At 36.8% G+C, this 19052-nt stretch overlaps 1 protein-coding gene across 31 annotated transcripts in view; it reads left to right on the top strand.

The window, feature by feature from the left end:
- FARS2 (phenylalanyl-tRNA synthetase 2, mitochondrial) overlaps positions 1–19052 on the top strand; it is a 467039-nt gene that overhangs the window by 87635 nt on the left and 360352 nt on the right. For 27 of the 31 annotated variants that reach the window (XR_011505236.1, XR_011505235.1, XM_070515671.1 and 24 more), the window contains one exon: positions 9365–9999. Coding sequence is in view for 29 of the 31 variants with exons in the window: in XM_070515671.1 (XP_070371772.1) it covers positions 9388–9999 (612 nt within the window). In the remaining 2 variants the exon portion in view is untranslated. Of the gene's footprint in view, positions 1–8734; positions 8799–9364; positions 10000–19052 lie in introns of all 31 variants that reach the window. The other 4 variants (XM_070515662.1, XM_070515660.1, XM_070515661.1 and 1 more) reach the window with 1 other exon arrangement.

Raw genomic sequence — 19052 nt, 5'->3', positions numbered from 1 at the left:
TAATACAGGCCATTAAAATGGCTAGAGCTCAACTTGACAGATATTTTTAAATAACTTTTTCTTGTAATAATAAATCAGTTATTTCAAAATCAAAATTTAATTAACAATATAATGTCTATTTAGAAAACTTAGAAATATAAAAGTAGAAAATAAGGACCAGGGATAATAGCTATTAAATCTTGCATGGTTCTTCCAGGGTTTCTAAATAAAATATGCATGTATTTATAGGTAGGTATATACTTACATCATTAAGATCATATCATACATACAATTTTATATCCTATTTATCACTTTATAAGTATATAGTTATATCATTAAAACTCTGCTACCGTTATGCTTTATGACTGCGTAATATTTTATTGTGTGGTTCTACTGCAGTTTGCTTAATCATTCCCTTGTTGGGAGATGTTTATGTTGTTTGTAATGTTTTTCTGTTGTAAATAATACTGTAATGGAACTTCTTCGTGTTTAAGTTCTGTCTTCATTTACATTATTTCCTTGTGATAAATTCCTAGAAGGGTAATCACCCTATCAAATGGTCCGAAGTTTTAAGTCTCTTGGCAGTTCTGAATTGCTTTCTAGGAAGGTTGTACCAGTAATACTCCCATCAGCAACCTAGGGAACTAACCACCTTCTTAAAGACGTTTCTTTGTATTCATGCTACTCAGCAACAACAAAAACATCCTCTTGCCTTGCCCTTTTATGAGTAAAAGTTAATGGAAGTTAGCCATTTCCCCACTGTTATTTAGTAGAGTAAAATGTGTAAACTCTGTTTTCTGAGCCACGCTTCATTTTTCTTGGTGGAAACTGATTAAGTACTGCATCTGGAGGTTGATGGAATGTGCTTGATCTCCTTTGTGTGGTTGTGACCACATGTGAGTAATGTTTGCTTGTCATAGGCCTGTCCCGTCAGCTAATTGTGCTTTAGAGAAATTACCACTCCAGTAGAGTTCATGTTCTGCTGTACACACAGGACTGAGAGAGGCTGAAAGGAAAGACTGTGTAAACTGTTAGATTCTAACGCCTTCATTCTACCAGCAAACATTTATTCAGTGTTCTGCCAGTTCTAGTCACTGTGCTAGGTTTATGTGGTGAAGCAAGTTTATAGTATTCTCACTATGGCCTTTTGAACAACTGAACGAATCCAGGTGTAATCCATGCCCCTTTAACAGGATGCCTCCGATACCTTTTTATTTTCATCTGTTTATCAATTTAATTTTTAAAATAAAAATCATATATTTAATGTATGCAGTATGATGATTTGACACATAGATTCATAGTGAAATGATTTCTACAGTTGATTAATATTTCTTTTCACATAGTTACCATTTTTATATGTGTGATGAGAGTACCTGAAATCTACTCTCTTAGCATATTTCCAGTATTTAATACTGTATTGTTAACTATAGTCATCATTCCTGTACATTCGATCTCTAGGCTTATTCACCCTATATGACTGCAACTTTGTGCCCCTTGACCAGCATCCCCCCATTTCTCCTACCTCCTTGAGGACCACTAGTAACCAGATTTTAACTCTCTGCGTCTGTGTGTTTGACCTTTTTAGATTTCACATATAAGCGAGATCTTGACTTGACTTAACTTGAAATAGAAAGAACATTTACCTGGGAATCAGGCTGCTGAGTTCTGTTATCACCTCTGACTGTGATTGATTGGCTGTACATCTTTAGGAATACAGCTAATCTGTGACTTGGTTTCCTTATCTATAAAATGTGAGCTTTGAACTAAATGATGCCTCTGGTCCTTTCTGGTTTTCTCAAATTTTCTTATTCTGCTAAGGGTGGAATATCTCCGTCTATTTCTATAAAAGCTGAAATCCACACAAAATGTTAGAAGCCAGTTTGTATGTTGAGATACAATCTCAGGAATCAGTTTTGATTTTTTCAGGTACAGAATTCCCATTATTCTTATGTGAGCATCTAGATCTGCCCTGTCCAATATGGTAGTACTAGTCACATGTGGCAATTTTAATTAAAATTAATAAAATTAAATAAAATTAAAATTAAGTCCCTCAGTTGCACTGACCACATTTCAAATACTCAGTAGCCACATGTGGCCACAGTATTTGACAGTGCAGGTACAGGACATTTCCGTCATTGCAGAAAGTTCTGTTGGATGGCATGGAACGTTGCTTTTTGGTCAGAATAAGCTCTGGTTTAGTAAATAAGGATAAAATTTGCCACAAAAGAGGCTGTAAAAAGGGATCCAATATCTATTTAAAGTGTACCCCTTAGGGTACTCTAGAACTGCTTTTCCCCCTCATTTAGTTCCATTGTCACTTTTTCAGGAAAACTTTTCTGTCCTACTCAGAACATAGGACTAAGTACATTGCTTTTGACACTTGAAGAAAATGAACTTAAACCTTACTCACCTAGGATTTCAGTGTTAGAAGTGTTGAAGCTTCACTATATAATTTTGCTTTAAAAATAGTTGTTTTTACAGAATTTCAGTTTGGGATGATAGAAAAGGACCAGAGTTGGATGGTGGTGATGGTTGCACAGCATTGTGAATATGCTAAATGCCACTAAACTATACACTTAAAAATGATACATTTTATGTTATGTAATTTTACCGTATAAAAAATACTTGTTCCAATTAGTAGGAAAAAGAGTGTCAGGGTAGTATCACAATAAAGTTGAGTATATTGTACTTGTATTTTAGGAGGAAGAGTAGAGGATCCAGTTCTGTCATGTGTTTCTCAGGTTGAGTTTGCCAGGAATTAAATTTTGAGATGGAAGATTAGCACACAGGACACTTATTAATTATGTGTGTTGCTGATCGTGGCATCAGCACCTGTGAGGGACTGGAAAGAAGCAGGATTGGGCAGAGGAAGAAGTTGAGCTTTGACGTAGTCCCAGTGAAGATCTCAGCCAGCTGTTTGGGGGCCCGTCAGCCAGGCTTGTCCCGAATTATACCCCCGCAATGATGGGTGCAGGCTGCCCCTGGAAGGATCTGTGACTCTGGGCAAGGCAGCTTTCTTTAGGCGAGGCTATTCTCCAGAAGGGCTGAAACCTGAGGGGCATCTCTGGGCAAATGAGTCGTTTATTCCTGAGTAGAGATTTGTGTGGTGCTGCAGTTACTCATGACAGTAACAATGTCAAGCCAGAAATCTTTTTTCTAATGGTCCACATTTATGCACTATGTAAATAGAGGACCAGAAAGTAGGAGAAAAAGGGCTCTCATAGTATTAGGTAATTCATACAGCTACCAATATCCAAGGACATAAGAAAGGGCAGGCTCCACTCAGATTTTTTCTTCTCTTCGTTTGGGTTTATTATTTGTAATTGTTTATCTTTTTCTATAAATGTGAACTTATATAATAGCTATAAGTAAAACGTCATTTAGAGTGCCATGGTAATTTTTTATGTCCTGTGATCTTTAATTAGTCGAAGTAGCTTAAAATACTGTACGTTTGCATAATTTGGAATAACCAAAGAAAGAAGGAAAATATGATGAAGTGAATTAGCCCATACTGAACAGTGGGAGAAACCACCCCCCTTATCTTCACTTTTATCATCAACAAACAACATAGTGAGCACTTTTTTTAGGATAATGAGGCACTCAGTCTAAGGCCAGCAGGATGATTTTTACCTCCTTTTGACTTTTGTGTGGGAATGTATCTAGAAAAAAATCAGCACAAACTTACCTGAATAGCCTTTTAAAAAGAGTCTTGGCCAGAGCAGTCATTTCGAAATGTCCTTGTAAATAAATTAGAAGGAAAAAAATTCGTTACGGGTTTCAGTAATGTTGACTATATCAAGCATATTATTATTATTATTATTATTTTAAAGATTTTATTTTTCCTTTTTCTCCCAAAGCCCCCCAGTACATAGTTGTATATTTTAGTTGTGGGTCCTTGTAGTTGTGTCATGTGGGATGCCGCCTCAGCATGGCCCGACGAGTGGTGCCATGTCCACGCCTGGGATTCAAACCAGGGAAACCCTGGGCTATGGAAGCAGAGCTTGCGAACTTAACCGCTCAGCCACGGGGCCGGCCCCCTCCAGCATATTATTTTTAAGTCATGATAGAGTGAGAGGTACATAGAATTCCTTATAGAGCAAATACATGGCATTTATATATTCATTTTATAGGACTAAAACATTTTACCAATGACTGAAGAGATGCTTATTTACACTTTTGTTTTTGTGCCTCTTTTGACTCTGTCTTATTTCTTTTTAGGGGGGCTTAGAACAGAGTGAAAGGTCATGGAATTTTAAAGTTAGGAGACAAGGATTTGAGGCTCATATTTGCTACTATTACCCGTGAGAATTGAATTATGTCATTTATGAACCAATATTTCTTTATATGTGAATTGTGACTAATAATTGTATGTATCTCAGGAGGTATTATGGAAGTCAGTAATAAAATGCATGTGAAATTATTTTATAAAATTACTCTTTTATTATGAATATTTTTCAAAAGATAATGGTAACTTCTTGATCATGAGCTGTACTGTTTTTCCTATGGGAAATACCGACTTTAAGATGATTGGTTGAACTAAAAGGTGGGCCTAACATTCAGTTAGGAAGGCTCTCAGGGCTCAAGGGACTGGAGTGACATAGGCTAAAACTGAGGCTGGGTCAGGATGATAGATTATCTGGTATTAAAGAATATTCAAATCAATTTACTTACCTTACAGCCACCAGAGCCCTCGGTTGGTGACTTCCTTGGACTCCTCCCAGAATGTATATTAACGTTCTTTTTTGGTTAATATCCTTTGAGTCTATCTAGAAAAAGTCTTCTAGTGACTGCTCTCTGCTGTTAGGTTGTTCCTAGATGACAGGTCACCAATTAATATACTTGTTTTTGGTTGACTCATTAGTTTCCAGTCACCCTATCAATCATCTTTGTTCCTCTAGCGTTTCCTATGCATTCTGAGCTCACACTTTCTCTAAATAGGCTTCCTATTTCCGTTTTAAATTTCTCATATTTCTCTTAATTTTTATGTTCTACAAATAACTTTTAAGTGGATTTCTCTTAATTTCATGCATAGTGCCTTCCCTTGACCCTTTAATATTCATAACTTTTCATTCTAAACTTTAGCATCCCTCTTTGAAAAAAAGATCACATTTACTTGGCGAATATTGAGATTGTACACAATACTTTTCTTTATAAATCTACAGCTTTTCTCGGGAGATTAAGACCATCTTATTCAAAGTTCCCTTGACTTCCCTTCCTTCAATCTCAGAAGTTTTTAATATTTTTATCCATTCTCTCATTGATACCCTCCTTCATTTCTACATGTTCCATTCATTTCTTAACCCATTATGGTCTGACTTCTGTCCTCGCCCAGCCATTGAAATTTTCCTGTTGATGGTCATCTTGTCAAATAGTTCTTTACTTTGACTGCCCCTTACCTAACCCTCTGTTATGTTTGATCCTGTTGATCAATTTTCTTTCCATCCTTTTCTGTTTTTTGTCTTTCCATTCTTCCCTCGTCTTCTACACCAGGGTCAGTGTAGACTCTGGGTAAACAAAGATTTATATAAGAGAGGCGGGGGTGTGTGTGTGTGTGTGTGTGTGTGTGTGCGCACGCGCGCTATTCTCAAGAACCACATAGTTCAACAGGAAGACAAATAATAATAAACAGCATGCTAAGAATTGTATATACGGTGGCATTTGAGTTCAGAAAAGACGTTGATTTCCATCTAGAAACTCTCTGTCCTTGGCTTCTGTCTTACTGTACCCTTTGGTTCTCTTCTGGCTTACTCTTTATGTACCCTTCCCTTAAATAGTACAACTTCCAAGAGCTCTGTTTTTTGCCCATTTCTAATTTTACTCTTACCTTCCTATGGGTTCTTATGTACCTTTATGATGTTAAGTCTTTCCTCTATACAAATAACTCCCAAGGTTTCGACCACTAAATTCTTACCTCATTTCCAAACCCATGTCTCAAACTGAATCCTAGAAATTATAACATGGCTGTCTCACCCATACTTAATTTCAACATGTCCGAAGCTGTTTTTCTTTCCAACCGTAAACACACATATGAAAATCATTTGAACAAACAAAAAAATTCATCCTGTATTCTCTGTCTTAGTGAATGAATTTCTTGTTTTCTCTGTTACCTAGTCTCTAGAAGTCTCTGGGTCATTTTTAACTCTTAATTCAACTCATCTTATTTCTTACCTACTGGGTAGTGAGTTAAGTACAGTATGAACAGGATCTAGTTTAATTCTTTCACTTATGAGGTGGGTATTATTTTCTGTATTCTATACATGAGAAACTTGAGGGCCAGAAATGTCAAATAATGTGTCCGAGGACAATACACAGTGCCTAAGTGGCTGACTTAGGGTCAAACCCACATGGATATCTCTGCAAAGTATGGTCTTTGTCCATGACTGTTGTATTGACTCTTCTCATGGTTCTCAGGGTCTCTTATATACCAATGTTAGCACATTTAATATCCACATTTGTACTTTTATTACTTTTAATGTCTCTGTAATCTACGTGTATTTGTAACTAGGAAGATTTTCTTAATAGTGTGGAAGAACTTTTCAATGAATTAAGTTGAAACAGGGCTCAGCAAACTTTTTCTGTAAAGGACAAGATAATAAGTATTTTAGGCATTGTGAACCATATAGTCTCTGTGGCTATTCAACTATTCAACTATTCTTTGTAGTGGAAAAGCCACCACAGACAGTGTGTAAACAAATGGGCATTGCTAGGTTCCACTGAAACTTTATTTACAAAAACAGGACATGGGCAGATTTGGCCCTGGGGTCCTGAGTTAAATGGTTGTTTCACTTCCACCATCTAAGCTAACATGTTTTATTTGATTTATTCATTCATGTATTCATTTATGTGTTTAAGATGCATTGATAGATAATCTAAATTACTCAGATAAGATAGACATTAAGGTAGATAATTGAAGATATGTAACTTGAATTTAACAGTCTTGGGTCTGTTTTGATTGAGAAGTAATTGAATTGCTCAGAGTTCTGAACTTTGTCCATGGCTAGGTATATGAGTTTTTGTAAGTTACATGATTTATTTGAGCCTTAGTTTCTTTGTAAATTGGTAAGAATAATACCTACCTCACAGACTTCTTGAAAGGATGAAATGGAATACTACTATACCAATAGAAGTATGACTGTCATTGGTGGTGTTATCTTCCTGGGTCTCCTGTATTTTCCAGATGAACCATTTCTTATTGAGAAACTTGACAAAGGCAAATAGAAAGGAATTTACTTTTCAGATGGAAGTGGGAAAGCTATCATAGTCATTATTCTTTCTCTGTAAAAGATGATAATAGAAAAAACAAGTAATTATTTGGGGTGGGGAGAGATGACTGTGAGGAATATTATGTGCAGGAGCTAAGTGGATGGATAAGAAGTCTGAAAATGAGGACAAGAAAATGAAACTTTCTTCATCAAGCTAGGGGTGGGGTGAGGAGAGCAAAGCGGGGATGTGAGGATGGGGCACATCTGTGGGAACAGAGCCTAGAAGTGGGTTTGGATGTGTGCAGAGCTGGGAATTCAGAAGCATAGGGTAGTCAGCAACCCATGAAGAACTGCATCCAAAGCAGCTTTCCCAGAAGAATTCTGAACTTTGTATGACAGCACCTGCCTTTGGAAGGAAGAAATGCTTTCTTGTGTCTTGTCAAGGGTGCCGAGCTGGGTAGCTAACAACCTAACTGTGTGGCTTATGCTACAATGTATAAGGCGGCATGTGCATATTTAAAATTTATATCTACTGCAGTGACAAGTCACTGGACACTGTAGGTGGGAAGACAGATTTCTGTTGAAGCTGATCCAAAATCACTTTTCGGAACAGCTCTGACAAAAGAGTGCCATAAATGAGTAAATCCAGAGAGTTGCTGAGTATCTTTGAAAACTCACATGGAGGCAGTCTCAGAGGTGCTGTGCACAAGCTTCTAATAAGCGATCACACACACACACAATAATTTAACCTGCAGTGAGATATTGTGAGGTCCATTTATTTATTTTTTTTGAGGAAGATTAGCCCTGAGCTCACATCTGCTGCCAATCCTCCTCTTTTTGCTGAGGAAGACTGGCCCTGAGCTAACATCCATGCCCATCTTCCTTTACTTTATATGTGGGACTTTATATATGCCTGCCACAGCATGGCTTGACAAGCGGTGCGTAGGTCCCCACCCCGGATCCAAACCAGCAAACCCCGGGCTGCTGAAGCAGAATGTGCAAACTTAGCTGCTGTGCTACCGGGCTGGCCCCTGTGAGGTCCATTTTTGAATCGGGTGAACTGTGCTGCCTGGGTACATACTAGGTGTGCTTTAAATGGTCACTTGGAGCAATATAATTACCTCCTAAAGCAGCTTAATATCATAAGTTATATATTTTCTTTGTATGATTGTAGGGCCCTTGAAGTGAAATAACCACATAGTTGTATGTTTTAAAGTAATCCAATAGATGAAAATTCCAAATTTTCAAAGATGGATTTGGGTGATTTAAGTTCATAGTAAATATTTTATGAACATAGAGATATGACATCTACAGATTTTCATTACTGAAATCTCTGAGTGAATTTAAAACTTGCTTCTGTGAGAGTGGGGAAAGTACACTACGTTAGTGATCCAGAATCCTTTGCTGTTGTCTTAACTCTCCCGGTACCTTAGAGTTTGGTCAGCCATACCTGGGTCTTGGTTACTGCATCTGTGACATGTGTGGCCTATGCTAGATGACTGCTGAGGTGACTTTCAGCTATGAAATTTGGTCCTTTTTCCGTTAAATTCTAGGTATTTTTTTAAAAAAAGATCTGTTCAATACTCTGTCTTCTTCCTGCTCTGTATTCCTTCCCAGGTAAGTTTAGATCTGCTCCTGGTTTATTGTGGGTGCATAGTAGAAACTTGCTCTTTTATAAAACAAAAATGTAACTGATAGGGATGCTACAATGATTATGTTTACATGACCTGACCAGATGTGAGGATAGAAAAGATTTGCCTTTATAAAAATAATTTCAACTCCCTGTTAGTATAGTCTATCACTTTGGGTAATATTTCCTTAAGTTCTTCAGTTCTTCATTTTTATTTTTAAAAATATAAAAATAACCTCCATGTGAGAGGCTCAGAACATGACATGATGTGATAAAAGAAATTTTCTTTAAATCCAAGGATCTAAATGGCAAGGGAAGAACAACTAGAGATTAGGGATCTAAAAGTGATGTGTAAGATTCCCTTGATTTAAAACAGTAAATATTAAGCCTCTGTCAGCACATTTCCTTACTTGGATCATCTGTCTGTGGAGGAGGTGGTGGGGCAAACATAGATGCCAGTAGGATGATGGGGAGCTGATGGCAGACACGAAGGACGTGTTTACTTTCTATAGAGTGAAACTTGACTTGTGCTTTGCATGTGTGCTCTTTGCAGAATTTGTGAAAGAAGTTTCTACAATGGTTTGTTCAGCTCTCAGGAGAGTTGCACACGTGCGTGTCTACCTGGTGAGGAAGGCCAGTGGTGTCTCCAGAGGCCATCAGCATCAGGCCTTGGGCTCAAGGCCTGCTGCTTCAGAGTTTGCTGCCCGAGGCGCTCCAGGTAGTGTGGTGGAGCTGCTGGGTAAACCCTACCCTCAGGACGACTACAGCAACCTCTCCCAGAAGGTCCTCTCCAGGGTTGGCAGGAATCTGCACAACCAGCAGCATCACCCTCTTTGGCTGATCAAGGAGAGGGTGAAGGAGCACTTCTATAAGCAGTACGTGGGCCGCTTTGGGACTCCGCTGTTCTCCGTCTATGATGACCTTTCTCCAGTGGTCACAACCTGGCAGAACTTCGACAGCCTGCTCATCCCAGCTGGCCACCCCAGCCGGAAGAAGGGGGACAACTATTACCTGAATAGGACTCACATGCTGCGAGCCCACACGTCTGCGCACCAGTGGGACCTGCTGCATGCTGGGCTGGATGCCTTCCTGGTGGTGGGCGATGTCTACCGGCGCGACCAGATTGACTCCCAACACTACCCAGTTTTCCACCAGCTGGAGGCTGTCCGTCTCTTCTCCAAGCACGAGGTGAGTCTTGAGACATTTCTCATCATTAAAGGACAGCATGGACATTCTTGTTGAGGTCACTAAAGTTTATCTCAGTGAAACCAGTACAGTTGTCCTTGATCTTAATTTGCATTTGTGAATCATCCATCCTCGATGATGTCCTTTGTACAGGCTGAGCCTCAATATTTTTTCACTGATTTGTTGTGTTAGTTAACTACAGAAATTGGTAGGCCTTTGTTTCTCTTGTCTGTCCCTATCCTTTCAATACCAGCCTGCCTTTCTCTAGGTTTCTTCTTATGAATAAATAGTCAGTGGCTCAAATTTACCCTCAATCCAAGGTGACTAAAGATACAACACTGAAACCTGTGGCCAGGTTAGTCCACTTCTCAGTTGCTAGAAGTTGATTATGTGTTCATGCTCTTAGAGATTCATGAATTTCTTAGATAATAGAGGGAACTGGCAATTTATTATTGGCTTAGGCTATAACTACGTTCTTGTCCTCAAGCTTTTTCATTACCCTTTCTTGCTTTACATCTGTGGATGGTTTACATTTTTTTCCTTCATGAGATGTCTTATTTGTTGCTCGTCTTCAAGTGTGTATTTGGATGCCTAAAGCTTTTTTATCAGGAAATCTGATATCCTGGCCATTCCCAAAAGCATGTAACTCCTTGCATCTGTTATCTGATATACTAATATATTGTGTGCATCTTTTTTTTTGGCAAATTATCAAAAATTATGAAAAGCTTGAGTTTATTTCCTAAAAACCTGTGATACCATTTGTTTTTCATTCATACATTTTTCAACCATCTCTACTTTTAAGTAAGAAACAAATGGAATTAAATGAGGCACGGGAAATATTTCACCTTACTCCTTCAGCACGTCTTCCAAACTTGTTCATTGAAATAGGAGGAATAATCATCATCACAAAACTCCCTCCTGCGAACACTAGCTAAATGGTTGTTGGATATAAAAAGGAATAGAATAGGATCCTTAGGCTAATAGGTACCAATTTTTTGTTGTATTCAATAAGGCATGTTGTAGGAGACAGCTGTTTGCCTCAGGACGTGCTGTTATTCTCTGAATCTATGGTGTTACAGCAGTAGGTCAGCAGAAAAGGCTGTCCCAGCTTGATCTCACAGCTGCTTAGATTGGCATTCTTACTATTTGGAATACCTGACTAGTTTCTCAGTTAGGAATAATAACTATTAATAAAGATACAGATTTATTAGGAAATGAAAAGGAAATGAACAAAGACAGGCCAAAGTCTGGGACATTGACCAAGTGATAGACTGTCACCTACAATTAATGTGCTAGAGGAGATATGATGCCAGTAATATGATGTCCAGGTCACAGCAGCAGGAAGAAGCTCAGTCCAGCTTACCTCATTAAAAAATAAAAATAGAAAGCTCTCACTGCTTTGTAAGCCTGCAGGCCAGGAAAGTGGCCAGAAAGCTTGGAGACTCACATGAGCATTTTGATGGAGGAAAACTCAAGGCTACCTCAGAAGGTAGAAACTAGGAAGCAGGGTAGGGAATTAATACATATCTTGTTTCATGTTCATTTTGGGTCCAGTCCAGTTTAGTGGATAGCAGGCATGGCTAATCTAGTCTGATAATGTTAACTGTATATTCTGTGTTTTAGTTAAAGAAGTTACATACACATATATGTATATATCTGAAGTGACAGTTTGATAAGGTACTTCCATGTTCATTGTTTCATTTACTCTTCTTAATAAAAACCTTGCGAGATAGGTTGTTTCCACTTCAACCATGACGAATCTGAAGTCCCACAAGGTTTAATGACTTACCAAGGTTACCCAGCCAGTTGGTGGCAGAGCTAAAACTTGAACTCAGATCTTCTGAGGTCATTGTCCATTTTGCCGTATTCTGTTGCTTATCATGGAGCTGCTTTGTAAGTGGGACCTGCTTATGCCCAAGTGCAGCTTTAGTTCCAAGAATGGTGTGGGGGAGAGAGAGGTGTTGTTTTTTGAATTCCTGACCTCAACTAAAGTGTTGGTACTAAGTCTGACCTAATTTTAACTCTCAAAAAAAATGTTTTTTCCTTCTTGCAGTTTATTCCCCTATGAATATGATTTTTTCAATAGTTTTATTCACGCTACATATGTAATTTAAAAAATTGTATGGTTATCTTTTAAAATTTTCCTATTATTTAATAACTTTGTAACCATTATTTTAATCACAATAAGGTGCATTTCAGCAAGAAGAAAAATGAATACAGAAGAAAAAGAAACAATGATAAGCATAGAAATGGATGAACTATGACAATATATATTTAGCTATTACTTGTGAAGAAAACCCTTTTGTGTTTCAAAAAAAGTTAAAATATATCAGTATTCACAAATTTAAATGGATTAAACTTACCAATTAAAGATGTACATTATCAGATTGGACATTTTTTGATTAGAGAAACCTGAAACAAAACCACACCAGAGGTTGAAAATAAAGGGCAGGAAAAAGATATATCAAGCAAATACTTACTGAAAGAAAGCTGATACAGCGATGCTAATATTAGATAAAATAGAATTTATGGAAAAAATGATGAATATGAATAAAGAGGGATAATACCTCAACCAAAATGCTTTATGATTTAGGAATTTTAATGTGCCCAACATATAGCCCTAATACGTGAACCAAAACTGAAGAAATGAGAGTTTGACAAATTCATAATCATAGTAGAAGATTTTAAATGACTTCAACCAATGGATTAAGGAGACAAAATGAGTAAAGATATAGATAATCTGAAAAGCATAATCAACAGGCTTGATTTACATTTATTTTTAAAATTCTCTAACTATATATGTGTATCTGTGTGTGTGTGTACAGAAATACACATAGTATATGCACACACATATAAGTTCTATACCCAAGAGTTGGAGGTATACAGTCACATGGAATACTCAAAATAAGTTCTCCATGTACTAATTGACAGTTGAAGTCTAGACAAATGTCAAAGAATCAATAAGATAAGTAGAACCATGCCTGTCTAAAATGTAGTTTATGTCAAAAGCAGTAAGAAAAGGATAATAAAAACTTTCTGTATCTTCAGACATTTAAAAATCACAGCTGTAGATTCATGAGTTAAATAGAAATATTACAGTAAATCACAAGTTGCTTAAATCAGCAATGAAAATAGTCACTTTGAACTGCTCAGATGTGGGGAAAAATAGTTACTTTGTTATGTAGAAACTTGGTAGACCCACTTAAATTGTACGATCACAGTTAACATTAATAAAGCAAAATGGATGGGATGTAGCTAGAAAGGTACTTGCAGTGCATTTAGTTTTAAAGATATTTATTTAGAAAAATTTAAAACCCCCAAATCAATGAAATGTTTAAGATGCTAAAAGCGAACAACGTTGTTCTAAAAACGTAGAAGGGAGGAGGGTCGTATAGTTTTTAATAGTCCCAAATCTTACAAAACAGATACAGCAATTAGAATAGCAAAACCCCAAACCACAGACAACACGTGTAACACAACTGAGTGAAAGATCTCTCTAAGATCTTCATAAATGGGTGGGAATTCACAACTGACAGCTGAAAGATCTGCACTGTGTCAAAAACTAAGATAGTAGAAGGAATCAGTGGCGCCCGAGTAGAGGAGAGTTTCCTGAGGAGTCTCTCGGAGAACAAACTTTGGACAACCAAATTTAATAGAGGGGCTTCAACATTAACACTGCTACTAACATTGTTCACTGATGACCTCTCACATCAGAAAAAAGGGCAGCCAGGCTTAGATGTCTCCTGATGGGAGAATACAGCTATGAAGTCTTGCTAGAAAATTTGGACCTGAATCTGATCAAGTTCCCAGATCTAACTACCAAATTTGTAGGAAGGACAGAGCACAGAGAAACATGTTAAACTATACCATTGAGATGTAATGAACAAAATCCAGCCTCTGGAAAATTCTACAGCAATGCCACTCAAGATGTCATCTGCATAATGAAATGAATAGAAAAATCAAAAGTAAGTAATTAGAGATGTTTTAGCAATGTTAAATGTTTAGAAATATTTAAGCCATCATATTCAAGCATATTATCGCTGAACTTCTCTTGTAGAACAGCATATGAGCTGATTCAGGTGTTCTTAAACACTCGTGAGTTTTATGAGTTCAGTCTATGTGATAATTGTGCACAATAGCACCATGTATCAGTTTGAGACTGATTGGAAATCTAAAACTGTCAGTTTGAGAAGCACTGCCCTACAGGATAAATGATTCAATTTCTTCAAATAAATTGCAAAAAACCCCAAGGGGATGGTGCTGATGCCTACGCGTCTAAAGAAAGAAACATCAACCAATCACAATATGTAGATCCTACCAAGAGAAAACATCTTTAAAGAAAAAAACACTTAAGACCATTGAAAATAGGAACAATAACTGAATATTTGAATTTAAGGAATTAAGGTATGATAATGGTATTGTATTTTTATAAAGTCACTTTCTTTTAGAGATACTTAATTGAAATACCTGTGAGTGAACTGAGGAGATGTTTAGAATTCTCTTCAAAATAATATGGGGATTGGTCATGAAGTGTTAATTATTGAAGGTGGGTGTTGGATACACAAGGAGTTATTATCCTTTCTCTTTTTGCATGTGTTTGAAATTTTCCGAATAAAGTGTTAAAGAAAAAGACTGAAGGAAAACATTGAGATCAGTCAGTCAGTCAATCAAAAAAACATTTGCTGAACACGAGCTGGGATCCAGGACTGTAAGACGGTATCAAATAGTCATGAGATGGTCCCTGGTTTCATGGAGAACACAACTAGTATGATTAAAAAAAAAGCAGAAAGCAGGAAATATTAAACATAAGAGCATACATTGCTTTCAAAGAAGACCAAAACCAAATAAATCTAGAATAGCCTGTCATCCATCATTCTGTGATGATTTTACAAGAGAGTTTTTACCAAATCTGAAAGCCTCTCTTCCTTCAATCTGAGATGATTTTACACTAAAAGATTTGTGCAGTGTTTCAGAGAATAGCAAAAGAGAAACTTATCAAGCTCATTTTAGAAGTTAGACGTGTTAATATACATACTAGATAAAAAATTTATAAAGTTCATCTTTGTGAACATAGATTATTCTTTTTAATAACAGATATAGAATTATTAAATGAGATGTTTACAAATTTAAATCATTGGTGTATTGTGTCCTACCATGTTACTATTATATATATTACATTATACCATATTAACTGATATACAAGGAGAAAAAGCATCTGATCACCTCAACAGATACAGAAAAATAATTTGATGGCATTTAGTGTTTTATGACAGCATTTGATGACATTAATGATTCATCATAAAAACTTTTAGCAAACTAGGAATACAAGGAAACTTCCTTAACATTATAAATGATATTTGCCAAGCACTAACAGCAAACATCATAATTAGTGGTGAACCATTATAAACATTTCTATCAAAATTAGCAACAATTCAGGGTTATTTGCCATCACTACTTCTATTCGTAATTGTGTGGGAAGTTCTAGCTTATGCAGTAAGCCAGAAAAAAAAAAGGAAGGTACAAGTGTTGGAAAACATGAGATAAAGCTGCTTAATTTTTAGAGGATATGATGGTCTACCTAGAAAATTGAATAGAATATCCAGATCAATGATTAGAACTAAGACAGTTCAGTAAAGTTGTTTGGTACAAAGATAGTATAGAAAAAGTATGTTTCTTTTCCATAACTAATAAGCAATTGGAAAATGTAATAGAATAAAGATTTTATTCATAGAACCAACTAAAACTTTGAAGTACCTAATTGTTGCAGAATGTGCTCAAATTATTTATGGATAAAATTATCAGATATTATTAAAAGACATTAAAGAAGAGAAAAAGGAGAGAGATACAGTGTGTGTAGATCCATTGGTAGGAAAACAGTATCATGAAAATGGCAGTTCTCCCAAAATCTGTCTATAAATTCAGTGCAAATCTAATCAAAACGTTTACTGGGTATTTTGTAGAAGTTGAAGGACTGATCTTCAAATTCATAAGAAGAGCAAGTTTACAAATAGCCAGAACAATTTTTAAGAGCACCAGTGTAAGAGGACATACCTTACTAAACATCAAGACTTAGAATGCTCTAGTTATTAAGATGGTTTAGCATTGACACAAGGTTAGTGAAATAGAGAAGTTTGAAAAAGCTCTACTCATATTTGGAAATTTATTATCTTATTATAAAATAGAGGTGATGTTAAATAAGTGGGGAGATGATGGATTCTACACGGACTGCTCTGAGACAATGATATATATAGGGAAAAAAATTGATCTCTACCTCATTCCAAATGCAAAATGCAATTCTGGATGGATTCACAGTCTGTTTGTGAAAAGGGAGTCTTTAAAACTTAAAGAAGAAAATATAAGAGATTATCATTATCACCTTGGGGACAGAATATTATGTCTTAAACCAAGAATCCCTAAACAAGAAAAATCCTTAATGGAAAAAATTGTTAAAGTTGACTACATTAAGGCAAAAAACTTCTGCCTAATAAAAGACTTCATAAATAAAGTTAAAAGACAAGCAACAGGCTGGGTGGGGTTGTTTGCTATGTGTATAACTAACAGAAGATTAGTGTTGATTAAATAGAAAGGTCTCAGTATGACAAAAAGAATCCAGTAAGAAAAGGCTGACAGTACCAAGTGTTGGCCAATATGTGGAGCCTAGAGACTGCTCTGGGGGAGTATGAAGAGCCACACTTGAAACTGCATTCTCACGTGTGTACTTTAGATATATTCTTGAGTGCTTATATCAGCAGATAGGTGAGAATGTTCATAGCACTATTAAGTATTAGCACAAAACTGGGACAACCCCTATTTCTACCAAGAGTGGAACAGATAAGTAAGTTGTGATATATTTATCCAGTGCTATGTGAGTGTCATGTATCTGTGAAAGTGAGTAAATGACAACTGTATACATCAACATCAATGCATATAGAAAGTAGTATTAGAAAAGGAAAGAAAGTTACAGAAGCGTATATTGTGTGATTGTACTTATGTAAAGTTAAAAAAATGGGAAAAATTAACCAATACGTTATTTAGGAGTTTGTGCATATGTGGAAAAGTTAAGGAAAGCAAAGGAATAATTAAAAAATTCAGTTTAGGGGCCAGCCCTGTAGCCAAGTGGTTAAAGTTTTGTGCACTCTGCTTGGCAGCCCAGATTCATGGGTTCAGAGCCTGGGTACAGACCTACTCCACTCATCAGCCATGCTGTGTAGGCATCCCACATACAAAGTGGAGGAGGATTGGCACAGATGTTAGCTCTGTGGGCTACTCTTCCTCAACCAAAAAAAGAAAAAAAGAGGAAGATTGGCTGTGGATGTTAGTGCAGGGCAAATCTTCCTCACCAAATAAAAAGAAAAAAAGAGTCACTTTAGTTGTTACTTCTGTGAGGAACAGCAAGGGGGATTGTGATCAGCTGAGCCATGAAAGGGCCTGCAAAGTTTTTGGTGCTGTTCTCTTTCCTGAAAATGGATATGGGTGGTGAGCACACATGTATGTGCTTTTATTATTCTTTAAACATGATATACACTTTTTATATGAATAATTTGTTGTGAAATTTTTTTTAAAGAAAGAAAAATCAGCAAAGAGCGTTAGCAGCCTATTGATAGAAGAGACTCATGATTGGCCAATAAACAAGGACCAGCTTTATTAGTAAATAAGAAAGTGCAAATGAAAACAACCAGATATTATTTCAGACCCATTAGGTTAGCAAAATTAACAACTCTGATGATACCAAGTGTCTAGAAGAACCATAAATCTTGTATCTTCCTATTTGGAATGTATATAGTTGCCATGGCTTTGTAGAGTTATTTGATAGTTTCTAATTTTTTTTTTTTAAACTGTATTCTCTATGATCTGGCTTTTTTTCTGTAACTGTTAAAAAGGGACAGTGGGCTCTATTTGTACATTGAATGCTTAGTAGCGGTTAACATAAATCAATAGAGGTACCTATGTCAGCATGGATGAGGTTTTAATACAGTGTTGAGAGAAACAAATTATGAGTAATACTAAGCTATGATATCTTTTTATAGGTATTTCAGAATATGCCTCACAGCATGTGCTCTCATTGTGTACTTGTTCATGCTCTTTCTGTATCTCTGTTTTGCTTGTTGAAGCTCTGTTTTTGTCTCTCTACACACACAAACACACACACTCATGATAACCACACATACAATATTTTTTTGTTAGACAAGTACATAGATAGGAATGAAAAAAATACATGAGAATGATAAACACCAAAATCAAGACAGTGATTACCTGTGAGGTGAGGGGAGAGTGATCGTATCAGGCATCATCCTTGTTTGCAAATGATGCCAAGTGCTACAATTTTTTGGAGCATAGAAAGATTTTGAGACTAAAAGGTTAGAGAATGGGAGCCGGACCAGTGGTGTAGTTGTTAAGTCCGCACGCTCTGCTTTGGTGACCTGGGGTTCACAGGTTTGGATCGCGGGCTCAGACCTATGCACCACTCATCAAGCCTTGCTGTGGCAGATGTCCCACATATAAAATAGAGGAAGATGGACACAAATGTTAGCTCAGGGCTAATCTTGCTCAACCAAAAAAAAAAAAAAAAAGGTTAGAGAACCACCATTTTATAGCTTCAAAATTAAATTTTTACATAACATTTATTGAGACATTTATTTTGCAGAAAATAGCAGGTTTCATGTGTTTGACAGACTCACCAGAGGGAGCCCATACAATCCTGTATCTGTTTAATCTGATTTAAAAATATTAATTAAAAAGTACATACCTGGACCAGTAGGGGCTGGCCCCGTGGCCGAGTGGTTAAGTTCGTGCGTTCCGCTAGAGGCGGCCCAGTGTTTTGTTGGTTCGAATCCTGGGCGCGGACATGGCACTGCTCGTCAAACCACGCTGAGGCAGCATCCCACATGCCACAACTAGAAGGACCCACAACGAAGAATATACAACTATGCTATGTACCTGGGGGCTTTGGGGAGAAAAAGGGGGAAAAAATAAAATCTTAAAAAAAAAAAAAAAAGTACGTACCTGGACCAGTGCTCAAAGAAGCTATATTTTCCTTTTGTCCTCTGAGATGCCTT

The sequence above is a fragment of the Equus asinus genome, chromosome 8 (genome assembly GCF_041296235.1).
Source record: "Equus asinus isolate D_3611 breed Donkey chromosome 8, EquAss-T2T_v2, whole genome shotgun sequence".
NCBI classification, from domain to species: Eukaryota; Metazoa; Chordata; class Mammalia; order Perissodactyla; family Equidae; genus Equus; species Equus asinus.
Note: the sequence above shows the minus strand (reverse complement) of the source record. Positions and strands in the feature narration are given on the sequence as shown.